The sequence below is a fragment of the Vanderwaltozyma polyspora genome, genomic scaffold (genome assembly GCF_000150035.1).
Source record: "Vanderwaltozyma polyspora DSM 70294 KpolScaffold541 genomic scaffold, whole genome shotgun sequence".
NCBI lineage: Eukaryota > Fungi > Ascomycota > Saccharomycetes > Saccharomycetales > Saccharomycetaceae > Vanderwaltozyma > Vanderwaltozyma polyspora.
The window spans coordinates 54723-82539 of NW_001834674.1; the positions used below are offsets into that span (position 1 = coordinate 54723).

General features: G+C 31.3%; 8 protein-coding genes and 1 non-coding gene across 9 annotated transcripts; 8 read left to right on the forward strand and 1 right to left on the reverse strand.

The window, feature by feature from the left end:
• Positions 1 to 753: 753 nt before the first annotated feature.
• PHO84 (phosphate transporter PHO84) lies at positions 754 to 2460 on the forward strand (the record flags this gene model as incomplete). Its single annotated transcript, XM_001645585.1, has 1 exon — positions 754 to 2460. One exon carries the CDS (start codon positions 754 to 756, stop codon positions 2458 to 2460), a length of 1707 nt encoding a protein of 568 aa, XP_001645635.1.
• A 926-nt stretch (positions 2461 to 3386) lies between these two features.
• Positions 3387 to 4727, forward strand: TUB3 (alpha-tubulin TUB3; the record flags this gene model as incomplete). Its single annotated transcript, XM_001645586.1, has 1 exon — positions 3387 to 4727. The coding sequence occupies one exon, from the start codon at positions 3387 to 3389 to the stop codon at positions 4725 to 4727; it is 1341 nt and encodes a 446-aa protein (XP_001645636.1).
• Positions 4728 to 7501: 2774 nt separating this feature from the next.
• On the forward strand, positions 7502 to 8893 carry ERG13 (hydroxymethylglutaryl-CoA synthase; the record flags this gene model as incomplete). Its single annotated transcript, XM_001645587.1, has 1 exon — positions 7502 to 8893. One exon carries the CDS (start codon positions 7502 to 7504, stop codon positions 8891 to 8893), a length of 1392 nt encoding a protein of 463 aa, XP_001645637.1.
• A 5572-nt stretch (positions 8894 to 14465) lies between these two features.
• On the forward strand, positions 14466 to 18266 carry RPM2 (ribonuclease P; the record flags this gene model as incomplete). Its single annotated transcript, XM_001645588.1, has 1 exon — positions 14466 to 18266. One exon carries the CDS (start codon positions 14466 to 14468, stop codon positions 18264 to 18266), a length of 3801 nt encoding a protein of 1266 aa, XP_001645638.1.
• Positions 18267 to 18665: 399 nt separating this feature from the next.
• RSC9 (Rsc9p) lies at positions 18666 to 20480 on the reverse strand (the record flags this gene model as incomplete). The annotated part of the gene is made up of 1 exon (XM_001645589.1): positions 18666 to 20480. The coding sequence occupies one exon, from the start codon at positions 20478 to 20480 to the stop codon at positions 18666 to 18668; it is 1815 nt and encodes a 604-aa protein (XP_001645639.1).
• An 874-nt stretch (positions 20481 to 21354) lies between these two features.
• Positions 21355 to 22839, forward strand: MSC1 (double-strand break repair enhancer MSC1; the record flags this gene model as incomplete). Its single annotated transcript, XM_001645590.1, has 1 exon — positions 21355 to 22839. The coding sequence occupies one exon, from the start codon at positions 21355 to 21357 to the stop codon at positions 22837 to 22839; it is 1485 nt and encodes a 494-aa protein (XP_001645640.1).
• Positions 22840 to 23193: 354 nt separating this feature from the next.
• Positions 23194 to 24453, forward strand: Kpol_541p26 (Ish1 domain-containing protein; the record flags this gene model as incomplete). Its single annotated transcript, XM_001645591.1, has 1 exon — positions 23194 to 24453. One exon carries the CDS (start codon positions 23194 to 23196, stop codon positions 24451 to 24453), a length of 1260 nt encoding a protein of 419 aa, XP_001645641.1.
• Positions 24454 to 26081: 1628 nt separating this feature from the next.
• Kpol_541trna2 lies at positions 26082 to 26153 on the forward strand. The gene has a single exon. It is a non-coding gene; the product is annotated as a tRNA-Asp (tRNA).
• A 266-nt stretch (positions 26154 to 26419) lies between these two features.
• On the forward strand, positions 26420 to 27619 carry Kpol_541p27 (uncharacterized protein; the record flags this gene model as incomplete). The annotated part of the gene is made up of 1 exon (XM_001645592.1): positions 26420 to 27619. One exon carries the CDS (start codon positions 26420 to 26422, stop codon positions 27617 to 27619), a length of 1200 nt encoding a protein of 399 aa, XP_001645642.1.
• Positions 27620 to 27817: the final 198 nt, after the last annotated feature.

The window sequence follows — 27817 nt, forward strand, 5'->3', positions numbered from 1 at the left end:
CTTTCTTGTCAGTCCTGGCCTCTATTGTAATCCATGAACGATAGATTGTTCAGAATATGTGTAATAACTTCACTACACATACATTTGATTTGTTCAACTTATCTGCACGAACAGCAAAAAGCAATCCAAATCCCAATACCTCATTCTCATTTTAGTACTCGTGGGTCCTTTGTTAATTAAATCATATCATTTTTAATTAGAAAAATTAATTGACACTCATTAATGAGATATCCAAAAACAGTCTTCCTATTGCAATTAACCTCTAATGTAATGAGAGAAATAAAAAAAAAAGAATCTATATTTTTTCATTACATTTAATTACATCAATTGGAAATAAAATATTGATTAAAATCTATTATCGCCGTATTCCAGATACATATATAAACAATCCATTAATTAATTATATCTCTCTTGATCAAATTTCAATTACACATCTTATTTTCAAACTTTCTTATATATTTCATAATTACTCTATTTCCTCATAAATACCCAACATTGCATCACTCAATTACTGACTTCACTTCAGTAACACATACAATACATACAAAAACATCTCTGTCGCTGACTCCAGTACTGTTGTTTTGTATATTTATATATATATATTTGTTTCATCGTTTCACTTTTCAACTGCCCCCATTCACTCGCACTAATAGTATTTTCATTGACGACACTCACTTTCGGCGTCACTAATTATATTCTCAGATTGCAAAGTATTTTAATACAAATTAATAAATAAAGAGTGCTCTTAATACCATGTCTTATTCAAAGAGTATTTCGAGTTTGAACACAGAAGAACGTGAAAACTACCAACATAACCTGACGGTGGGTGGTAACACTGCTTTCCATAACTTCGTTAATGATTTCGCTCATATCGAAGATCCATTGGAAAGAAGAAGATTAGCTTTGCAAAAAATTGATGAAGCTAGCTTCGGTTGGTACCATGTAAAAGCTATTTTAGTTGCTGGTGTAGGTTTCATGACTGATGCTTATGATATCTTCGCTATCAATTTGGGTATCACTATGTTATCTTACGTCTACTGGCAAGGTAATATGCCTTCTTCTACTCAAACTTTATTAAAAGTTTCAACCTCAGTGGGTACTGTCATTGGTCAAGTAGGTTTTGGTATCATTGCTGATATCGTTGGTCGTAAAAAAATTTATGGTTTGGAATTAATTATTGTCATTACGGCTACTATTTTACAATGTACCACTGGTCATTCCCCAGCTGTTAATTTCCCAGCTATTTTGACTTTTTACCGTATCGTTATGGGTATCGGTATCGGTGGTGATTATCCTCTATCTTCAATTATCACTGCTGAATTTGCTACTACTAAATGGAGAGGTGCTATTATGGGTGCTGTTTTTGCTAACCAAGGTTGGGGTCAAGTCGCTGGTGGTATTATTTCAATCATTTTAATCGCTGCTTATAAATCTGAATTGATTGATGCCAATACTGGTGCTGAATGTGGCCCTGCTTGTATGAAAGCTTGTGATCAGATGTGGAGAATCCTAGTTGGTTTCGGTGCTGTCCCAGGTTTAATTGCTTTGTATTTCAGATTGACTATTCCAGAATCTCCACGTTATTCTTTGGATGTTAACTTACAAAAAGATATTGAAATGTACCACAATTTAGATTCAAGAAACTCTGGTAGTGATGAAACTGATGAAAAGGAGGGAGCTAGAATCACTGAACTAGAACAACAATCTACCCAATTAGAAGCAATGCCAAAGGCTTCTTTCAAAGATTTCTGTAATCATTTCTCAAAATGGAGACACTTTAAGATTCTATTGGGTACTGCAGGTACTTGGTTCATGTTAGATGTCGCTTTCTATGGTTTATCTTTAAACAATGCAGTTATTTTACAAGCTATTGGTTATGCAGGTTCTAATAACGTTTACCACAAATTATATAATTCTGCTGTTGGTAACTTGATTTTAATCTGTGCTGGTGCATTACCAGGTTATTGGGTAGCGGTTTTCACATTGGATACAGTGGGTAGAAAACCAATTCAAATCTTCGGTTTCTTTGTTTTGACTGTATTGTTCTGTGCCATTGGTTTTGCATATTACAGATTAACACCAAGTTCGTTATTGGGTTTGTACATTGTTTGTCAATTTTTCCAAAATTTTGGTCCAAATACAACCACATTCATTATTCCTGGTGAAATTTATCCAACAAGATATAGATCAACAGCTCATGGTATTTCAGCCGCTTGTGGTAAAGTCGGTGCCATTATCGCTCAAACTGTTTTAGGTACTTTGATTAATCACAACTGTGCAAGAGATGGTAGAGAACCAAACTGTTGGTTAAATCATGTTATGGAGATTTTTGCTTTGTTCATGTTACTTGGTCTAATCTTGAGTTTCTTAATTCCAGAGACTAAGAGAATGACATTAGAAGAAATTAGTGAAAAGTATCATGGAGAAAGTAATTATTCTAAGTATGAGAGTACTAAATGATTACTGTAGGGACAAGATATTACAAATATAATTAATTAGAAACAGAAGTCTTTCGTTTTGCTCATGTTTTTTTCCCTTCTCACCATTTGAACCCTTTTCATTTGATGGTCACATAATAATAATGATAATAACGACAATAATAGTTATTATTATATCCTTCTATTCTGAAGAAGGAGCCCTCCTTAATAATCCTATGTCATTTTTAAAAGTGCAATAATTATATATACCTCGATGGTAGGACAGCAAATTTAAATTTAAAGTTAAAAGATAAGATAAAGATAAATCAAGTCATTCTCAATTTAAATATTTATTAACTTATATATATATATATGTAAAAAGTATGAAGTATTGTATATTAATAAAAAACCCATTCGCTTTGAGTTAAATCAATCAGGATTGTACATTTCTCTGCTGTTCCATATATTATAATCAACTGATGTGACGTTCCATTCTGTATATTGGTTGGCTGGTTGGTTGGTGAACCATTCTTATTCTTGATCTTATTCTTATTTAAAATGACAGTTACCCTCACACACGTGAAGATATTCTCATACTTGCAGTTAGCCGTTTGCACCGTGTGCCAACGGCCCGGGAAAAAAAACAGAGAGAGATCTTTAACAATCAAATTGATATTGTTTACATCAAGACAAAGATAAAAAGTATCAAGACATCATCTATAAAAGAAATGGAAGGTTTGATTTTATAGATTCATTGATGGGGGGTAGTAGATTTTTAGTTTTAGTTATAGTTTATTTTTTCTCTTGTTATGTAACAGTTGATATTGTCAAGAACTAGATCAAGTGTTAAATCTGAGTGTAGATCTGATACCTTTAAAGTTGTGTAAAAAGTGTTTCAGGTTATTTGTGGATTTTTATTCGTGTTTTTATCTTCATTTGCAATTAAATCCTGATTAGATCGACGTGATTATGAGAGAAGTTATTAGTATTAATGTTGGTCAAGCTGGTTGTCAGATTGGTAATGCCTGTTGGGAACTATATTCTTTAGAACATGGTATTAGGCCTGATGGTTATCTCGAGGAAGGTTTGACTAAGCCAAAAGGTGGTGAAGAAGGGTTTTCTACTTTCTTCTACGAAACTGGTACTGGTAAATATGTTCCTCGTGCAGTATATGTGGATTTGGAACCAAATGTTATCGATGAAGTACGTACCGGTGCTTATAAAGATCTCTTCCATCCTGAACAATTGATTAGTGGTAAAGAAGATGCTGCAAATAACTATGCCCGTGGTCATTATACTGTGGGTAGAGAATTATTAGATGATATTTTAGATAGAATTAGAAAAATATCAGATCAATGTGATGGTTTACAAGGTTTCTTGTTCACTCACTCTTTGGGTGGTGGTACAGGTTCTGGTTTAGGATCATTATTATTAGAACAACTGTCTATCGATTACGGTAAGAAATCAAAATTAGAATTTGCCGTTTATCCAGCTCCTCAAGTCTCTACCTCGGTTGTAGAACCATACAATACCGTTTTAACTACTCATACGACTTTAGAACATGCTGATTGTACCTTTATGGTGGATAATGAAGCTATTTACGACATGTGTAAGAAAAATTTGGATATTGCAAGACCAAGTTTCTCAAACCTAAACAATCTAATAGCTCAAGTTGTCTCTTCCGTAACGGCATCTTTAAGGTTCGATGGTTCTTTGAACGTTGATTTAAACGAATTTCAAACTAATTTAGTTCCTTATCCAAGAATACATTTCCCATTAGTTTCATATGCACCAATTTTATCTAAAAATAAGAGTTCTCATGAATCAAACTCTGTTGCAGAAATAACGAATGCATGTTTTGAGCCAACTAATCAAATGGTAAAATGTGATCCAAGAACTGGTAAATATATGGCAAATTGTTTATTATATAGAGGTGATGTTGTTACAAGAGATGTTCAAACGGCGGTTGCGCAAGTTAAAAACAAGAAAACTGTGCAAATGGTTGATTGGTGTCCTACCGGTTTTAAAATTGGTATTTGTTACGAACCTCCAACTGCTACACCAAGCTCTCAATTAACTCAAGTTAATAGAGCGGTTTGTATGTTGTCGAATACCACAGCAATCGCAGATGCTTGGAAAAGAATTGATAAGAAGTTCGACCTAATGTATGCTAAACGTGCATTTGTTCATTGGTATGTTGGTGAAGGTATGGAAGAAGGTGAATTTACTGAGGCAAGGGAAGATTTGGCTGCATTAGAAAGAGATTACATTGAAGTAGGTACAGATTCTTATGGTGATGAAGAATTTTGAAAAATAAGAAGAAATACCTATATTTATATATTTGTATTTGTACTTTTGGGGGAGGGGGGATCATAAAGTTTTGTGTAATTGGCTTCTTTGTTGTATTATCTTTTGTTTGTATAGTATCGTTATATTATTAGTATTAGTTTACTGTTATTATTATCTTTCCCAATGCATATGGTGAAAGAGAAAAAAAAGAAGATATCCTTTAAGATTATATTTATTCGCTATTTAAATAGGTTTTTTCTTTACCTGTTGATACCATCGTTGCGTTGTGTCACTTTGATACTGTATTATCTCTAGATATATCGTACAATCGCGATATTAGTATATAAGTGTTTATATATCTTTTAGTACTAATTGGTATACTTTCATGTAATATTTTGGTTTTATAATATTAGGTAACAATTATCAATTATATGGAAGAATAAATTTAAAATTTAAAATTCATGCTTTATTTTAACCAACCATGTTGTTACTGTTATTTCACACTGTAGTATAAATTTCATTTTTGATCAAACTTGTCAAAATTCAACCAGTTACAATTATCACAAAAAGATCCCATTTGCTTAATTTACACTATTCATCCCGTCACTTTCAGAAAATACAGTAATTCCAATAATGAAATTACACTAAATATCAAGATATTTCAATTTCAAGTTATATTTTTTGTTTATGTTCAACAGTTTAACTTTTCACTTTTGATCCTCTGTCAGTGATTGAATGAAAGGCTCATTGAATTATTTTATTCCAAAACAAAACGTAAAATTTAAGTTATAGAATGCGAAAGTAAAAATATCGGGTTGAGGTTTTATCTAAAAAGTTATTTGTTATATAAGATCGATGAAAGGTATTTTCAATTTAAGGATTTGTCATTAGCTTAGTCAAGAGTGACTATGATCCAGACTTTTATTTATAATCATAGTTTGTTTTGCAAGGTTATGATCAGATTCTTTTATCTAACAAGATATATACTTGGAGATGGATATATATTAATCCAAACCACGTTTGATAAAATGACGCTGAGATTGATTGATTGATTGATTAGCTGGTGGTATAGATTTAGATGACGGTATTCTCCAATTTTTACAAAGTTGGGAGGCCAATCAAAGCAAGATGGAGCGGGTAGTGGCGATGATCTTTGTAATTGTAATAGTGGTTGTAATTGGAGTTTCTTTTTTATCTTGAAAATAGATGACTATCTTGAGAGAATCTCCAATTTGAAAAGATAATTCTATATTGCTATACCGTTCTAGGTAACAGAAGAGTGATGATAGCATACTTAACACCACGATAGGAATTAAATATCACATTGCCCTAGAAAAGGGTATAATTAAGTAATAGTGACTAAGCTAGACCAAAGTAGAGGCAAAAGGGTCTATGAGTTCATTCCCTTCCCCTCCCCTCCTTCAGGTTTTGCTAAGTCCAAAACAGATCGTAATAATAAAAGAATTAGCTAGATCTTTACTAATACAGAATACAATAGAGAGCACAGTACAATGGATTTGAAAAAGAGTCGATCATTTTATCGTCATTAAAACAAACCAAACGGAATCTCGCCTAGCACATCTCATCAACAACAACAGATTATTCTAAGATTATGGAAATGAAACAAACCAACAAACAAGCAGAGAAGGAATTACCGAACTGTGCGTGCAATCCAATCCAAGATCAATCAATGCTCTGATCTGATCTGATTAATATTGACCTTTTATCACTCAAGCCCAAAAGCAAAAAAAAATAGCCAATTAATTGAATATCAACCATTCACACACACCTACATTATTACACTATAGACAGCTTTGCCTCATAATAGCTATGACGAGCAGATACATACTTGCCAGAAGACCTTGATACGAAACAAACAAACAAACGAAAGAACAAACGAAGGAACAAACGAAGGAACAAACGAACACAAGAAGTAACGTAAATAATTAGAATATCACAAGAACTAAACATCAACCAGTGCTCAAGTACAAGTACAACGGCAACAACATAAAGAGAGAGAGCATTGGAATGATTTATCGCTACACATACCAAGAACATAATACCATCGCAACAATTAAGTGGTAAAACAGGTAATCTCATGAAATTTATCGCATTAAAGTATCAAATTTCTAACTGAAAAAAGACAAAAACTAGAGGTATTATTATTATTATTATTATTACTGATACTACTACTACTGCTGCTAGTATACTACTACTTCTACTAGTAACTTGCATACATTTTTCTGCCATCCTCCTGTCTAAAACAACTAACATTATTACAAGAGAAGATCTGATTTTAACTGTTTTTTGACACAGATGAACAAATTGATAGATAGATAGACACACTAGAGAGAGAGACAGACACTGATGAATAGAAAGAGGAAATTTTGAATTAAAAAAAAAAAAAAAAAAAAATTTTTCCTAAAATTTTCTTTCGTTAACGAAACCTTCCTCTATCGATTAATCCCAGAAACTCATTTCAACTTAGAATTAGAAAATTTAATTGACAATGGATTGGATTGGAAACAGAACTGTTCATTAAAATTGGTTTAAAATTCTATATATAAAAACCGTTGGAAATCTTCTATTTTTCTTGATGAATCTCCTTTTATTGACTATCTTAAAATCTTATATCTTAGATTTCAATTCTGATTCTAATTGTTCTTGTTGGACTGCTAATTAATAGAGTGAAAAAGATAGACAGCTATTTTTAAAAAAAAAGGCACTCATCGACTACCTTTGACTCAATTTTAAACGATCCTAGGAAACTAAATAATTATTATAAGAAAACAGAGATGACTGAAGCTAAGAGACAAAAGACTGCCGATCAACCAGCTAGACCACAAAACATTGGTATTAAGGGTATCGAAATTTATATTCCTGGCCAATTTGTTAACCAAGCTGAATTGGAAAAATTTGATGGTGTCTCTACTGGTAAGTACACAATTGGTTTAGGTCAAACCAATATGGCTTTCGTCAATGATAGAGAAGATATTTATTCCATGTGTTTGACTGCTTGTTCAAACTTGTTGAAGAATTATCAAATTGATCCAAATTCCATCGGTAGATTGGAAGTTGGTACCGAAACTTTGATTGATAAATCTAAATCTGTCAAGTCTGTCTTGACTCAATTGTTCCCAGGTAATGGTGATATGGAAGGTATTGATACTGTCAATGCTTGTTACGGTGGTACCAACGCTTTATTCAACTCTTTAAATTGGATTGAATCAAGTGCTTGGGATGGAAGAGATGCTATCGTCGTCTGTGGTGATATCGCTATCTATGATAAAGGTGCCGCTAGACCAACTGGTGGTGCTGGTACCGTTGCATTGTGGATTGGTCCAGATGCTCCATTGGTCTTTGACAGTGTTAGAGGTTCTTACATGGAACATGCTTATGATTTCTACAAACCAGATTTCACTTCTGAATATCCTTACGTTGACGGTCACTTCTCTTTGAAATGTTACGTTAGAGCTTTAGATCAAGTCTACAATACTTACTTAGCCAAGGGTATCAAGAGAGGTTTAATTGGTGATGAAAGCAAGCCATTGACTGAATTCTTCGACTACAACGTTTTCCACGTTCCAACTTGTAAATTAGTCACTAAATCTTACGGTAGAATGTTCTTCAACGATTGTAAGAGAAATAACTCACTATATCCATCCACTGAATCTGAAGAAGATATCAACAACTGGAAGAACATGGAATACGAAGAATCTCTAGTTGACAGAGGTGTTGAAAAGAAATTCGTCGGTTTATCTAAGTCTCTATACGATGCAAAAGTTGCTAAATCTTTAATCGTCCCAACTAATACTGGTAACTTATACACCGGTTCCGTATACTCTTCATTATCTTCATTAATTTATTACGTCGGTAGTGAAAACTTGCAAAACAAAAGAATTGGTTTATTCTCTTATGGTTCTGGTTTAGCTGCCTCATTGTTCTCATGTAAAGTCGTTGGTGATTTGAGCAAGATCGCCCAAGTACTAGATTTAGACAACAAATTGAACGTCAACAGAAAACAACAAACACCACAAGAATACGAACAAGCTATCCACTTAAGAGAACACGCTCATTTGCAAAAGAATTTCAAACCAACTGGTTCAATTGATTTGATTGCTGAAGGTTCCTATTATTTGACTGAAGTTGATGACAGATTCAGAAGATCATATGCTATTAAAGAATAAATGCCATAATCCAAAAATAATAGTAATAATAACAACAGCAATAATAAAAATATTAAATTATTTTCATTTATAAAAATTTCTCCCATTGTGCCTGCAATTTATCTCATCTCATTCATTTTAAAATTAAACATATATCCGACATATAAAAAAAACTAACTAAGATTTTAAGATATAAATTTCTCTAGATTAAATTAATTTTAAGTTTCTCCCATTTTCTCATACTATGTAAAATATAGACATATATATATACATAAATATGTATGTATGCCTTGACGTACATGTGTTAGTTTTTTTTACATCACTAATCGATATCAAAAGATACAAAAATCAACTAATGAAAAAGAATCAACCAAGTAAACTTGAAATAAAATCGCTCTTCAGTTGATCTAGAACTAGGTCATATATTTTGTAATCAATTGTCGTGAACCAAGTATTTAATTTACAATTATGATTATAGAGGTAATACTAATATCGTGGCTACTCAATCAACAAAACAGCAACAGCATCTATTAATAGTTATGGTGGATAAAGACGAATTCTTGTCATTAAAACAAATTTCCTAATAAATTAAAGTTTGGATTACCGGCCAGCTAGGAATGGAATGTTTGTATAATGAAATAAAACGTAGTCTAGTTTGGGTTTTCGGAATTGTATAGATTTAAGAGTAAGAGGTTACTGTACTGCTTAGTTAAACTTTGACACATTTGGCGGAGGGGTGGACTAGCCATTGTTAGACCTTTAAGTAGAATTTTGTATGAGTGACAGCGATAATTGAGCGGTAGTGCAGTTTGTCAAAAAGAAAAAATGAACAAACCAACCAACCAGAAAAGAGTATGTGTCACATGTCATCATTAGAAAGCTCTTTTCGATGACTTTGAATTTGTATTTGAAAGCTTTTCAGTACCCAGAATATAATTAATCAGTCCAAAAAATTGGGTTTGTATGTGTCCAGCCAATTCCTCAAATCCAGCTTATGCTAATATTTATTTTTGTTCTTTTTCCCAAGAAATGCGGTGATTTATATTACGTATACAGTGATCCTGGTAAACCATACATTTTTGATATAGTAGAGGAAGATGGTGAGGGGAGAAGGACAAAGTTGGTGTGAGTCTAGCATACACGATAATTGGTCTCTGATTACTAAGAGAATGAAACGATGACATCGGCCGAGTCAATTAAAATAGAATTTAGATCATTTTATTTATGATTTTGTATGTCTCTCCAGTAGTAAATACACACCGAAAAGAAAAGCCAACAACAACAACAACAAAATATAATGTGAATTCTATGACAAGAAATATATGCATAGTGATGCAAACTCGTATCGGTACCTCAGTATGTAATTGTTAATAACAATATGAACTAGATTAACTAACTGCCTAATTACGTGGTATAACATAACATAACAAAAATAAACATGAACATTATTTCAATGAAACTGCGTGGTGAGTTTAGATTTGCCATAGTAATCAAACCCAAAACAGATGGATGGATATATTATTCATCGTAAAGAGAAATGAAGAGAGTTAACGTAAGAGAGTTAACGTAAGAGAAAAATCCTCAAAACTTCTAACAACATATGATTGGTCAATAGGGGGTCAGTCCAATTCTTATAACTTGAATAGTTTGTATATACTAACCGTAAATGGAAATTACGTAGTAAACAGGGTATCATACACAACGAACTTGTAGTATTTAATTCCCAACTGTAAATGTTTTTTTTTTTTTTCTTTGATGTGACAACAGACGATGGCTCCTTTTCATTTGGGTTTATTTTTATCTTTTCCTAATGAAATCTTTCCCATGTTATTTCGCAGGACAAATTCTGGTTCCAGTCCAGTCATTTCCCCATCCTCCTCCACATCTACCTGAGAACCTAAAAAAAAATAATTATTAGTTTGAATTTTGTTTCTGATACAGCCAATATGGTATGGTTTTCCACCAAAGCGGAACCGAAGTGCGGATATATTTAGCTTTTCTTTCACTGTTTCTTCCGTGAGGATAAACACGCGAACAAGCTCAGTTGCAAATTTCTTGTTTGGGGGAGGGGCTCGTCGGAAGAAAGTCCAGGACGAGTAAAAAGAGCAAGATCACCCGAGCAACCTGTGAGTAGCCAAGAGAAGAAGCGTACAGAAGGTGACTGACTGGATGTATCCCAATTTGGACTATGGCTAATTAGTGATTGAAGAGTTAGAGTAAGCTCAAGAGCAAAGGCAACAACAAATATAAATAAATAGATTGCCAGCGGTTCTTGGGTCGTTTTTTTTTCTCACTGAAAACGTAAAGGCATATAGCTGCGCAAGAGAAAGAATCTTATCGTTGTGCAATTACTATTTTTTTTATTTTTTACTTTTCTTGTACATTTTTTCTGTTTCTGGGGGTGGGTTGTTTGTAGGGGCGAGTGTCGGGAAGACTGAGGTCTGTCGCATGATGAGACAAACTTGGGGTATCGACAAAATCTGGAGAGAGAAATCGTCGCGGGGAAGGATGTCTGATATGAAAAAAAAAAGTGTATAGTGTAGGTAGGAAAAGGCATAATATGAATATGGGGTGTATGGACGCATTTTTTGAAAGTAATAGTCGTAACGAGGAGATTAGCTATTCTCCGGCGGAAATATTATACAATACAATGCAATACAATACAATACAATTCAATACTAAAAAAGTGTACTTAAAATAAGAGAGTAAAAGTAAAAAAAAAACCATACCAGTTAGATTAGACCATTCATTGTATCCATTCATTCTTAAGAAAACATCATAGCGTTATTTTCTTTTTAGGTTCAAGATAGCTATCTATTCACTTTGCCCTGATAGCTTGCTTTGGTTCCTCTTTCTCTTAAGAGCAATCAAGTCGATCCGATCGATCGATGCACACAATTCATAAAACTTGTCTTTTTCATTTTATTGCTCTTGTTATTGCTCTTGGTAATCATCTGATCAATTCACAGAGTACCAATCATAACGGCTAAATTTAAATTCAAAGATAAACCAAACTGAAAGTGGATATACAATAAAGTGTATTGTGCAGAGCAGAGCAGAACAGAGCAGAGCAGAACAGAACAGAGGGAGATTCGGACTCATCCAAAAAGGAAACTTCAGGTTATCTCCGGGCGATTTGGCCAATAGCAAGTTGCTCACCAGTGGAGACACCTCAATATCTCCAACAATTGTTTGCTCCATGATGATGCTGGAGACACCAGATCAACCCATATTTATAGGTATTGGTACTCCAATTTCTTAGTCTTGCAATAAAGAAAACGTATGACCAGTATTAGAGATTCTTGGGTTATCCTGTAATGATAGAACCAGATAATAAAAGGCATTAGGAATTATTAAGTTTTTGATTGTTGACTTACCTATACCATCTGAAAATATAAATAGCATCCGAATACTACCAGAATCATCGCTGTCTTTCTTTCGGTTCTGTTGCTCTTGTGGCACTGTTGCTCAGTTCGTCTTTCTCTCTCATTCTGGTTCCGTCCATTATTAATTTACGGTTCTTGTCTTGTCTTGTCCTGGTCTGGTCTGCCCTGTCCGATGGCACTACCTGGTTCCTGGTCCTCTCTTTAGGAAAGTTTAGGTAGTAGGTAGTAGGTAGTTTTATCTTTAGCAATTTTTTTCTTCTTTCCATCTTGTTACTTTGTGGGGCGCACACTGCTCTCTGCGCACTTATCTCCGATCTATTAGACATTTCATGCACTGCACGGTACGCCGCCTGTCTACATCTCTGTAGTATGTGGGTGTTTCTCCTTTTGTGGATTTGTCTGGGTCTATTTCCTTCTCCTCCACGAATTACCTCCGGCGACATCTCTCGTCATAATCAACTGTTGTCTGTCTGTCAGGTCGACAAGACAAAGTTTACTAATTTTCTACTTCCACTTCCGTGTTTATTTTTATTTTTATTTTTTTAATTTACCTCTCTAACTGTTCCAGCAGGGTCTGGTGTCCGCTAGGGGGGGTGGCCCAGTCAGGCCGGGGAGGAACAGGAAATTAAAAATAGCGTTAGGCAGGCCCAAAAATAATAATAGATGAAAAGATGGACGGGACGGTTTTGCAGTTATTTTGGTTAATTTGGTCAAGAAAAATAAAAGTTTCATTTTTTGCTCAGGATAGGTCACTGCAGCGGTTTGACTGTTCGACTGTTTGGGTTTGGGAAGAGAGTAATCCTTTTTTCTTTTTGTTGCTCATTGCTTAAAAAAAAATTTAAATTTTTAAATTTTTCATTTCGGACAGAAACTGGTTTGGTTGTTTGTTTGTTTGTTTGTTAGTCCTTTTCTCTCTAGAAGTATATTCCTTTTGGGCTGGAGAAATAAAAGGTATGCACTGTAGTGTCTCTCTGAGTGTCTCTCTCTGTGTGCTCTTTTTTCATTTTCAGTTTTTTTTATCTTTTTTCATGTTTAAAGTATTATCAAAGAAACTACAGGGCCGGAATCATCAATTTTTTATTTTTATTTTTCATTTCAGATTTCAGAGAAGGAAGGAAAAAAAAAATTTAATATTTGAAATTGTTCATTCATACACAAGATTCACTAACATTTTTTTTTTTCACTCTGACTTATTTGATACATCTATAATTCATACCCACATTTTGGATATTTTGGATATTCTCTCAATAGATCCTTATTCCCATATACATATATATACACCTTTGGGTTAATTGGATCGATGACATTCATTCACTCATTCCACATTTCGTATGTTCATCATCGCAATCTGATTTCCTTTGAGTTTAAGTTTTCAACTTTGACATTTTTATACATACTATCTATTGATTAGTATATTCCCTAACATCCATCCAACTGTTGAATGTTTAAAATATAAAGTGTTGTTAACGCTCTATAATTAAATTATTATTATTGTTTTTTTTTTGTTTTTTTCATTTTGAAGTTTCCTTTGGGTTTTATTTCAGATTATAAATTTAAAATTCATTACATAGGAACCCAGCTAGAGTTCATTGCCTTATTTTTTGTTTTCTCGCCCACCTCTGAAAAGTAGATCAATAATAGTCATCATTCAATTCCATCGTTGGTGTAAAACAAAAATATCTGCAACTACATATTAAAATTTAGATATTTTAATTCAATACACAGACAGTGATCTCAACAGAACTTTGGTTTTTTCCTGCTCTCTCTCTATATATATCAGAAGAAAGTTCATTGAAAAGACAATAAAAAAAACAATATTTACCGTCATTCAAGCTTATCGTTACTATAACTATTCTATTATCAGGAAATTTTTGATGTTGATTTAAATACACACTCCAAAAATAACAATCATCTATTTTCTTTTAATTGCTACATTCATAACGTCGGATAGACTAATCTCGTCATTTTCATTCCCATTCCCATTCCCATTTTTTGAATTCATATTCAATTCATTACATCAAATCATTAAAAATATAACAAAAATATCATCGGATCTTCAGAAAAGATAAAATACTTTTAACGTATCCATTTTGTTACGATTAACGACCCTTTATTATTTATTCCTTGCATTACTATTATTCCCTTTTTTTACCTTTTAATTTCCCTTTACTTCTTCACTTTTTCACAAATACACTTTTTTTAAAATAATGATGTTTAAATCTATTAAAAATAATAGATTTGCCTCAATTAAAAAATTTCACAATTGTTCAATAAGATTTAACAGAAAAAACTTTATTGTAACTAATTCAAACGATTTTACCTTTTTTTTCAACGATAACGTAAAATATAAAAGAAGAAGAAACCATAGATTCGATAATGATAACGATTTTGATTACGACTTTTACAATTTAATTATTAGAAAATTCTATTTTAAAAATAATAATATCAATCCCTTTAATAATAACAATAATTTCGTACCTATTTTATTGACATCAGATAATGACCATTTTAACAACAAAAATTTGAAATTTTATTGTAATAAAAAAAATTATATCCATAGTAATCTACGTAACAACTCAAGTGGTATTGACAGATTTCATAACAATTTAATTAAAATAAAAAGAAGAAGAAAATTATTGTTATCTTCAAATTTAAAAAATAACACTATTCGTTACTATCAAAATAATAATATTCATTTAACGAAAAGTAAGTTCTTTATTAATAAAAGAAATTTTCATTCTAATTCTATCATTAAAAATAATGAGGATAAAACTATAATTAATGACCAAATTAACGACTTGACTAATAATACCAATAATAATAATGACAGTACAATTAATAATATTAATAATGATTTCCCTTGGGAAAAAGACAATGAAGAATCTCTTAATAAAGACACTTACTTAAAAGCTCATATGGACTCTATCGACAAAGCCTTTATCAAAAAGGATTATAACATTATCAATGCCTTATACCAATCTTTGAAAAGAAATGATTGCGTCCCTTCAATTGAAACCTATTACAAAATTCTATATTCAATCGCTCATCGTGATCTAGATTCAGATGATATCAATTATAAAATGTTCCAAATTTTATCTTGTTATGAAGATATTATTATTAAAAATAAATTAAAGCCAACAGATGAAATTTATAGCGTTCTTTTAGAAAATTTATTTAAAGGTTCAATCATTTCTTATGAAAATAACAACTATAAAAATGGCTTGGACTTTTTCAAAATCGCTTTAAATATTTTTTTACAAGTTTACGAAAATCATAATTTATCAAATGATAAGGTTATCAAGAATTTCCTAATTTCTATCAATTATTATCCTGGTAATATTAGCTTTCTTCAAATTAATCAAGTCTTCAATAAATTTAATTATAAAATCGAAGACAATTATAAAATATACTTCCAGACTTTGTTGAATTATTCCATCTTAATTAATGATGAGGCTTCTTTTGATCTTCTTCATAAAGAATTTACAATTTTTAGTGAAAATAACTGCATAGATAACTCTTTTGACTATTCAATATGGCAGTTAATCATATCTGGTTTAATTGAGATCAAACAGGATTTTACTTTATCAACAAGTATTTTGAACTTAAAATTAGAAGAATCAAAATCTAGGGACAGCACGAGAGTAGATCTATCTCATTTAGTTTCAAACTACTTGATATCAATCTCTAAGTCAAATCCATCTAAATCTCATACTCTATGGCTAGCCTTTAAGAAATTGAATTGGTTGCCAGAATTTGATTATAACTTTTATTTGAAGATGATTCTAAATTCAAAAAATAATTGGAATTTAACAAAAATGTATTATAATTACATTTATCCAATGAAATTGAGTTCTTCTAAAATTAAAATTGAAGGCACATCCTCAAACAATTTATTGAAATTACCTCAATCCAATGATATTCAGTCCACCGTTGATCTAAATACAATTCATGATTATTTGATACTGAAATCGATTCAATCAAACGATAGTGAAATGGTTTTCAAGCTAATTCAGGAATCATTAGTTAAAAATTTGAAGTTTAGTTATCTGAATACCTACAATGAGGCTCTAAATTTTTTGAAAGAAAGGAAATATCCTATTGATTCTACGATAAATTTTATCGAATTACACTCGACACTAATTTGCGATTCTTCAAAGAACCAACTGAATGAGCTAAACTTCAATTCATTTGTCAACGCATCATTATCAATGTTTATTGATAACCATAAGTTTTTGGTGAAGTTTGTAGAAAGTGCTACTTTCTCAAACTATTGCCAATCAGCAAATCTGTTAGACTTAACAACGATAACTCTTCTAAGTACTATTCTCAAAAGCGTCATGGGTAAATCATCTGATTCTATAGATAGTTATCCAACCTTTCTTAAATTGTATTCCATTTTTGTTATGAAGTTTGCAGAGCTTACTTTACATGATAACTCATACGAGATTAGTCAAATGGAGCTTTTGAATACTTTTAAATCCAGAATTATTGAAAACCATTGCCAACTAGTTCAACATTATTATGATTTAAACCTTAACCCAAGATACTTACCTTCTGAAGTTTTGCAATCATTATCATTATCGAATTTTTCAAAGGAGATAATCGACTTTTATAACGGTATTAATTATGATACAGAGTCCCTAAACTCGAAGGTATTGTGTTATGGTACAATAATAAGAAATTCACCAGATAAAGGAGTCATTGAGTTCAAGAAATTACTAAACAAAGGTTCTTCGTTTGATTACGATACTTATTATACTATCCTGTCAGATAAGGATTTGGTCAAAAAAGTACCAGTTAATCAAGTTATAAAGAATGCCATCCAAGCGTGCCCAACTGACAGCAAATGTATGGAAAAGTTAATTAATACCATCTTGTTTAATGCCAATGACAACGTTTTAGAATCGATCTTTTTGGATGAAACAATGATTAGAAGTCATTTTGTACCTTACGTGAACGAAATAAATTTATCCAATCTTATTCAATATTCATCGAGGGAAGGAGGTGATTTCAATAGTTTTTTGAAGATGATAAGTTTTCCTGAAAGGTTTTCCAATATTAAGAATCAAACAGTATACAAATCATCGATTTCTAAAATCTACAATATATTGTTTGAAAAGGGTCAATTCGGTCAAATTTCTGAGTATAATAATATATTACCAGTTTTGCAACTTGATTTGTTATTGAAGTCATTTATTTATAACAATGACGGTGAAAAATTTGTCTCATACTTTACCAGTTATGAGGAACAGCTTAGTTCTAAATCAAAAGTTGAATTAAAGCTCGAGCATTCATTATTTGAAGGAAGGAAGGACAAATCTATTAAATTAGTCCAAGACGCCATCAAAAGGAAACAATTGAGCGTAAGTGACATCGCTGATCTTCGAAGCTTGCTTGGCTTCGTTCAATGTATGAATGACAATATTAAGATGACAGAAGATGCTATAGAATCTGAGAAGCCAAAAAACATTCTGCAACTTTCAAATTTGTTGTGCAGTAAGTCTGATAGTTACTCAAACATGGTTTCTATTTATCAGGAATACAGCCATTTAACCGACAATGACCAGTTATTAAAGGCAATGTTGGGAAGATTTATATGGTACTCAAGGATATGCACTGCCACTCCTAATTTTGAACACAAAAATTTAGATAGAAGCATGAAAAACTTCTTGAGATTTAAATGCTATCTAAAAAAACCTTTAATTTATCAGTCTGATTTAGAAAAAATTATTCAAATATGGACCAAAGTTAATACAGCAATGGTAGATGCATTGCTTAATAACATGATAGAATCATTATATTTAAACCCAGAAACCGATATATTATATTTGAACAATAGCTTGAGTTATAAATTCAATAAGAGCTCTTTAAAGGATTTAGTACAATCACTTAAATTGCATTACGAAGAAAATTCATTACATAATGAATTAACGATAAAAATTGATAAATCTCTGCGATTTATTAATGAAAATTTACAACAAAAAAATATAGCATTTAATTTAATATAATTATATAGACTAATAGACTGTTATTTAATTTTCTGCTTAAATCATGATTATTCATCGTATATTTCCACGAAGGAGTGCTACTCTAACAAAGATATCCGTTATTCGACCAAGTCAGATCAACATTTTTTCAGGTAAATAAGAAATAGAGTATATGATAGAAGAATAACTTCCCTTTCATACCAATTATATTTATACAATTACATATACATCTATATCTATATATATGTATATATGAAAATAGATTACTATTAACATACTTACTTCGATAGAACTTGCTTTCCGAATATATCTATAAGTTTTACAGATCTGAAATCGATTTGAATTATACATTAAAATATTTCAAAATCATACTAATCCGCTCATATGAACTTTTCTTTCTTTAGTTAGAATTGGAAATTCTCATAGCATTTTAGTATTATCCATGTATTCTGAAAGAGCTGAGCTTAGCGGTGGAACATCAGATAACTTATGCAAAACTATTGGCTTTATAGTCTGGCAAAATCTAATACCAGAACCTTCTGTATCATTTGATAACAAACATAGAAATGTTGCGGATGCTTTTGAAATTTCAGATATATTGTTGGGAAACGAAATTTGTGGTAACTCACTCTGAGTAACCTCATGAATAATCTCATTTTCGTTATCAGAACCATTTTTTAGATCCAAATCATTCATTTTATCATCTTCACCACTAATTTTTTTAATTCTTTTCAAATGTTCTTCCTCTGCCTCGAATAGACTTAATGGTTTGTAACGTGGCTGTATGCCTTTAACAACGAAACGCTTTTTTCCTGTTGTTGGATCTGTTATTACCATTGCGGAAGCTATGCTGAATGCATTGGAAACATTTTTAATAAACTCAACAGCAGGCAATAGGCGTTTCCCATTTAGTTCACGTAACGGTTGAGCAAATTTTGATTCATAGCTTTTCCAAAGTGTGATTTGGGTAACTTCTGATTCTTTTACTGGTTCAAAACAACATCTTAACCACATTGTAGATCTATATGGTTCTTCTAGATGCAATAGTTCTGAAAATAGCTTTTCATCTAATTGCGGTGCTTCTTTAGGAGCAGGTGGCCTTAATCGTTTAATCAAATTAACATCGAATTGTTCAACATTACTATATTCAGGTAACTGAACATTGTCACATAACAATTTTGGCAATACTGTTGCTAATTGATTAAATCTTGAAATATCGCTTAATAATTTTGAGATTCTTTCATTTCCAGGTAAAATATATTGATACAATAAATCCAGAGATGCAGCAACTAATTCACTATCACAATCAATTAACAAAAATGATACAACTAATAATAGAGAACTTTCATCTATGTTATCTGCAGCACTTTCTTCGTCCGCCTTGGATCTTACTAGTAAACGTGAAAGGGATCTCAAAACTGAAATGACCATATATCTATCCTTTGAATAATTTAATAACTTGATTAAAGTTTTGAAGAATGGGTCATCTAATTTTGCTGGTGCCATATATGACGATATAGCTTCCATAATGTCCAAAGTATAATGAATCAATTCATTTACAATAGAAAAGTTATGTTCGAAAATTTGTTTGTTATCACCTGTACTACTATAAGTACAAAACTTTTCATATTCTTGTAAGACGAATAAAATGAAATCTTTAACTTCATTGTCTGTAACTAAAACCTGAACGGAATCAGTATCTTGAGAAAGGTTCCTCAAGATCAATAAACAAGTTAAGCCCAATTGCAATGTGTTAGAAACTTCACTGTTATCACCTTCATTTGAAAATTTAACCAATGGTTGATCAACATTTTCTATTAACGGTTTCAAATTGGTAATAAAAGGTTTAAATAGTGGTAATAAATCTGGCAAATCTTTCAAACTTATCATATATGGAGCTTTATTACTATAAGCCAGATACTTTTTCAAAGCCCATTTAATCTCTTCAGGTATATCACTTAATATAGCCATTTTCATTCTAGTTAAATCATCAGTGCCTCTTGTGGTTTCTCTTGGTAAATTTTGGAAAACATTTAAATTCGACAAAGAAAATTGTAAAGAACCTCTATTATTCATTAAAGAAGAACCAACTAATCCACTAGACTCATTTCTTGATACTTTAATAGGAGTAGCAACCATAGATGCAAACATATTTCCTGTAGTGTTAACACCATTTATAGCATTCTCGTCTTTCACATTACCAAAACTATCCATATTCATCACACCAGAACTCATCTTAAACAATGGAATAGACAATAAATAACCTAACTAATCTCAAAAATACCACTTTATCTCAAACTGAAGCCACTATTGCTCTTATTCTTATCTGTCTTCGTGATATTATGTTACTTTTAATCAAGCACCTCTTCTTGATATCTTATTTTTTTTATTTATATCAAATGAAAAATTTCAAGACTTTAAAAGGTCAATTGATGAAAAAGTGCAAGAAAGAATAGATATATCTGTAAATAATAGTGTAATAACACGATTAAAGAGTAGTAAATTATATCAAGAGATGGTAGAAAACTGATTTAACTTATTAAATTGATATATTTTAGCTTTCAAATTACGAAACTAGATTAAATTATGGCAATGCTGGTGGGACAAATATTTAAAAAATATTGACAGAAAAGTAAAAATGTACTGAAACTAATCTAATCGAAATTAAATTATTAAAATAGTTTCAAGGGTTGCATGATAGAATACGTTTAAGCAGATTTGAGGTGTGCTCTAGATGAAAGATAGTTCTTTCTTTTGTCCAACGCATTATTGCAGATTTTTTAAAGGGATTAGGGTCACATAATATGAGGTTTGTGTGGTGTGATACTCTAGGGGAACATTGTTTTAACTTGTCTATTCGAATTAAAGAATTAATTACGATTTAAGACAATTGACGACATGTTACACACATACACACATATATACATACATATATACATATATATATGGCTGTATGTGTGAGAGTGAATGTTATGTCGATTATAAACTAATTTAAGTTTGACAGTAATTTATTTGTCAATGCGTATATTGACTTTTGATTATTATATGCTACTTTTTGTATAGGGAAAAGGTATTTTATATTACAGTCAACCCAATTAATATAGTACCTATGAATTTCACGTATTTGTTTTCATTTTTGTCGGTTTTGTTCGTTGCTGTCGTTAGTCTAAATGACCAATCTTCATTTTCCGTCGAGAAATGGACACACAAGGATTTTGTAGACTATGTGAAGGACAATGCTGAAATCCTAAAGGACCTTACTACTTATACCTTTGAAGACTTGAAGGAAAGCCTTTCAAGTTCAGCATTTTTACCTCACCTAGCCAAGGAAGAACCTTTCTGGAAATTCTGGAAATCAAGTGGATCGTACTCAACATCTAAAAACCTATATGGAAAGCATGGCAAAGATGTCTCTGACTGGCTTTTTGATACATGGTCTGTAACTGACCTTCATAAATTATTGGACTCTACAGACATTGAAATCAGTCCTTATGCAACCAAGGAAGCGCTTTTGCAAAAAGTGAAGGATAACTTTGAAGAAATCTGTGATAAGTTGAAAGTTTCTGGGTATTATCCCTCTAGTGGGTTTTTTGATAACTGGTCTACAGATGATATTCGCCATTGGCTAGATCATTTTGGGATTGAATACTCTAAAAAGATAGCAGATGACAGAGAAAAGCTGTTACACACATTGAAACAGAATATATTCCACGCATCAGAATATTTGAAAGAGAAGAAAAGAGATTTTGTAGAAACTTTCTTCAGTTCAGGCGAACCCTTGTTTGATAAAAATGGAAATATTTTCCATGATATCATTAATCATCTACCAACGTATGACTTAGAAAATTGGCTTGATATTCATGGAATTGTAGTTGACAAAAAATTGGCAACAAACCATGAACATCTAGTAAAAATAGCAAGGAAACACATTGGTCAATTAAAGGCTGATATCGAATGGTACATCGAAGAGAAGAAAAAAGAATCTAGCCCAATTCTATTGAAACCAATGGAATATGTCACATCATTATTCAATCTAACTAATACCAAAGTCAGTAATGGATCAGCTCCTGGCTGGATCGAGTCAATATGTGGGAAACAACACCATGTTATTAACAAGGAGGAATTGTCACAATGGTCCAGAGATAGATTAAAGTCATTTTTAGAGGCTAGAAATATAAAATACCACAAGTTGTCGACTATGAGAGAATTACGTGAACAAGCATATAAATCAAGAAGTATTCCTGTTACGTTGACTGATGAGGACCAACACAAGTTTTTAAATATTCTATCATCGAACAAACTTTATAATTGGATCCACGAGAAGCACCCAACTGTTACAATTGCCGATAAGAACTCCAAATACAGCTGGAAAGATCAGGTTATGAATAAATGGTATCAAACTCTAGAATCTTGGTCAATTGATGAGCTTTCATCGTACTTGAAGAGTTTTGGAGTTCATACCAAACCAACATCTACTAAGGATGACTTAATCAATCTAGTTAAATTGAAAACAGAAGCATTATTTGGCCATAGGAAGGTAGATGAACCGTTTTATAAAAGATGGTACAACAAGTTGTTAACATGTTGCAGATAGACTGGCACTATCTATTCAATTAACCATATATATATATTAGTAATATTCTGAATTGTTTATGCTATTTAATGTTTTATTGAATCTAATTTAGAATGGGATCAGTTTAATTAATCTTTAAATATATACGATTATTTTACTATTATTTAATCCCGGTATGATTTAGGTTTTACTTTGAAATATCAAATTTTAAGTCACCTCAGACTCCAGTAGTTCATTATTTCTACATGTTAAAAATCTTTGTAATCCTTAATTTAGAATGATATTTAGTAATTTGCTTTATAATGATGTTTCAATACGAAGAAGTTAGTAATCTAGAAAACCAAACCTCATTCAATATAATTAGTCTATGATAATATGTTAATCAGGTTATCTTTGATTATTACCATATTTTTGGGAATCTTGCCAACTATATTTGCAGATTCAGTTCGGTCTGCATTCAATTACAACGTTGATAAGTGGAATAATGAGGACTTCTTAGAATACATTACAGACAATATAAATCTAATTAATGGAGTTGTTAATAATCTACATAGGAATTTTGAAGATAACATTAACTTGTTCGATGAAGATTACTTAAAGGATGAAAGAATTGTTGATTTATCAGACTGGCTGTTCGATACCTGGTCAAATTCAAACATACAAAATATCCTGGTTAAGAGTGGAATTATTGATAAAAGTGACAAGCTTAATGATAGTGAGAAGTTAATTAAACTAATTAAAAGTAATTTCGATCAGATTTGTAAAGCTTTGAAAGTTTCTAAATATTATCCCTCCTTAGACTATTTCCAAAATTGGACCCTAAAAGATATCAAGCTTTGGTTAAAACGGTATAATATAGAAATTGATAATTCTAAAATTAACAATAGACAGGATTTAGTAAACTTATTGAGGGAAAATATATTTGTCAAGACCTATGAAGTGAATGCTAAAAGACAAAAAATATTCCAGCAGTTACGTTCCATTAATGAAATCTTATTTGATTCAAATGGCAAATTGAAAAGAAATATCTTGAAGCAAATTCCTGAATCAGACCTACAAGAGTGGTTATGGAGTCATGGTATTCCTACTAATGACAGAAATAATTTATTTGAAAAGGTAAATGCAAATATCGAGTTGTTGAAAAAAGATTATCAAAATTATCTAGACATCAAAAGAGAAAATACAAATTTATACAATTTAATCCCACAATGGCTACAGAATGGTCTTCATAATGTAATGTCAGACCAATTATACAATATTAACAATTGGTCAAAGGAAAAATTGGGCTCATATTTAGAGAAAAATGGGATAAAGCACAGCGATTATGATACATTAAAAAAGTTACAAAATTTGGTTATGGAATCTATTAACAAGATACCATCTACTATAAATGGATGGGTACAATCTCATGGAGAAATTCTTCAGGAAAAATTATTCTTTTTACAAAGAGAGGCAAACTTGTCGAGAGAACAACTAGAGGATAAATTTGATGAGATTTTAAATTCCAAATCGACAAATGAGTTGTTAACATTCCTCAAGAAGATGGGTGTTGAAGTTAATCTAAATGCAACTAAGAGTCAATTGATTTCTGTCATAAAAGACCATATTGGAGAATACTGGAAAAACCTGAACTAATAGTTTGCCAATGTTATCAACTTATGGATAGGACTCTCAAAGATATTATTAATAGCATACTAAAAAAGGAGGAAATGAATTATATATTATCTTTCATTATTCTGCAATCCATTGGACAATATAATTTCTGGATCAGCCATCTATCTTTTTAGAGGCAAATTATTTGTGAGCGAGATATTTTGGAAATTAGTTGGAAAGAATATTTCTTTGATTCACTAGTGAATTCGATTAAATCTCTTAGGTTTTAATCAAATATTATCCAAACAAGTCAACTTAATGTATTCCACAAGTTTTTAATATCCTATTGGATCGACTGATACTTCTATTTTCAAATTGGATTAGATTTATAAAACATGTAATTTGGGAAATTAAGCCAGATGAATTTTTACTATTAATCGGGGATCAAATGCTGTTGTTCGTACAATGACGACAAGAATACGGCCCATAGTTTTTTAAAATAGTAATAATTAAGTATAAATTTGAAAATACTCTTTGCAATGAAGTATATAATTCTCATCAATAGTGAGAGATAAAATCAGTTCCAAATAGAGTACAACTGTGAGTTATATGTGTCAGAATTATGAGGTAACACGTGATATATACGTATTACGACATTATTCATATAGGATAAAGAAATGTTACTTTACACAAAAGTATTACTGACGCTGAAAACCTTTCCAACAATGTATATAAGAAATGATGAGATCTTAATCGACACTTGTCATGTTAATTATATTCCCATGTGTATATTATATACTTTAATACACCGGATCAATATCAACTTATTAAGAATGTTGAAATTGTTGATCATTTTTAATAGGTGACATATTTCTTAAATTATATTTCTCCGTGAGGATTTTATATATAATATAAAATAATAATATAAATATGTAAAGGTAATCTTGGAAATCAGATTATCCTAATCTTGAGATTAGTGTCCGTATTTATACGTTTAATCTTCGATCTCACAATCTTGTAATTACTAATCATTAATTCTAACAATTCCTTGCACTCTCACTCAAGTATTTTAGTTTATTGGTAATTTACCAATAATATTCTTTTTATTTTGTTTCTAGAATGTTCTACAATATTGCAAACAATCAATAACCTGATTGTTAGTAATTACCTGATTAGTTATTGTATACCATATTAATAGATTGATTTATGTTACATTATCATAGATATATCTATGACGTCATGAACATCTTATAAAGTAGTCACGTGTGAGTGGAAATAAGGAACATTCTGGAACCTTCTAGGTCAGAACAAAGAATGTCCTTGGAAATAAATAAAGAATCTATTACTATGAACGATTCGGTAGAAAAACCACAACATAATTCTCTACAAGAACGTATATAAAGAACTAGATAGTTATCATAGCTACATGAATAAGTTCCCAAACTAAGGGGGACAGACTTAATTATTATTACAATATACAACTTAATATATTGATCAGTATATCTACCTTTAGCTTATACTAATATATTAGAATATAGTACACATATTACTTCTTTAACTAATATAATACTTATTCACTATTATATAATAACCGGTCAAAACAATACAATCCGATTGAGAATGTCCCAGACAACATCATAGTATAGTACAAAACTTTCAACAATTAAAGATCCGCGATAGTTTAATGGTTAGAATGGGCGCTTGTCGCGTGCCAGATCGGGGTTCAATTCCCCGTCGCGGAGTTTCTTTTTTTGATTCATATTATTACAACTATATTAAAATGGAATCAATGAATCTATTTCAATATATTAACATAAATTAATAATAAGTGAAGTTTTGACAACAATATCACAGACTATGAACATGTAATACATATCAGTTCATGTATAAACCCTATCCTCTTATTTAATTTAATTTTTGAATTTAGAGTAATAGCAGGAATAGCAGCTATTTCTCCAATATTATATTTACTTAAGTCACTTTAGATATTTGAGGTAAGGGAAGGGAAATGTTGAAAAGTATTTATCAATGTGAGGAAGGAAACTATATACATTGCTATACCTGTACTTCAAAATACATATTTATTGTTGAATCAGCATTGAGTTCACCGTATGATATTTTTTTAAAATTTTCCAAGATCGATGAAGTTGCTGCCAATGTCAAAACGTTAAACTATCCAATATTATTTAACAGGAAGACATTAGCAGTAGATGATAGCACTCCTAGAGTTCAGTCAATAAAAATTGTTAATGTTCCAAAATTTGTAGAAGGGAAATTGATTATTGACAATTATTTGGTACTAACCTCTACTAATGGTATACAGATTTGTTCAGTCGATGATATTATTGATTATCAAAATTCCAATTCTAATACTAAGATTCATAAGTGGGATCACTCTAGGAGGAATGACTATATTACATCATCTTATTCTCAAGGATACAAGGAAGATTCTATATTAGTGACTTATGGTACAATATTAGGGGACCTTGTTCAATTCAAATATAATATTGTGGATGGGAAATTTAGCAAAATGATTCTTAGCAGCACACTTTTATCAGTAAAGGAAAATCTTATGGATTCCGTTACAAATATTAGTGGTATCCAACTAGGTTCTAACTTCCCAGGAGAAGAAGATGAAATACTATGGTCTTGTCAGTCTTCAAGTAAAATGATGACCATTACAAGCTTAGATGATAATATATTCATAATAAATGAAGGAAAAATGAAATCATTAAATTTAGATGAAATCGAGACTTACGGATTAGGTCCAGATGAAGTTCCTGCGTTAAATTGGGGCAGTTTCCTCGTTACTGAAGATGAAAATAAAAAGTTACAAGAATACATCTTATTAAATGTCACAAACGTCGGTAGTATACTTTACCAAAAAGACGAAACCAAAAGATGGAAGAAACTTGACGTATTTGATAGAGATTTCAGCCAGAATGAAACCTCAATATTCGATTGCATAATTTGTAAATCTGATATCAATTCTGATATAACAATTATTAGTGGCAGTGAAAATGGTATCCTGTATATTTGGGAATATGACCCAAAGAGAAGTACAGTAAACAAATACAAACAGATTAAATGTTCCAATTCATCAGTGGTGTATCAATTGTCTGTGACAAAAGAAGGTCGTTTATTTTTAGTTGATAATGATAGTACTTGCGTTAAATCCCTGAAACTGTCCCAAATTTCCTCATCTTAGGCAGCATGTATAGATTAAATGACGATTTTCAAAATGTATAATTTATATCAAATCAATAATCGAATTAGTCTTTCAACAAAGTTGAATCTATCTTATTGTTTAAATTATTCATCACTTCATGTCGTATAGTACTGTGTGTATATCAAATTCCTTCTGCACCTGCAAGGAATGTTCTTCGTGTGATAAGTTCGAACCGAT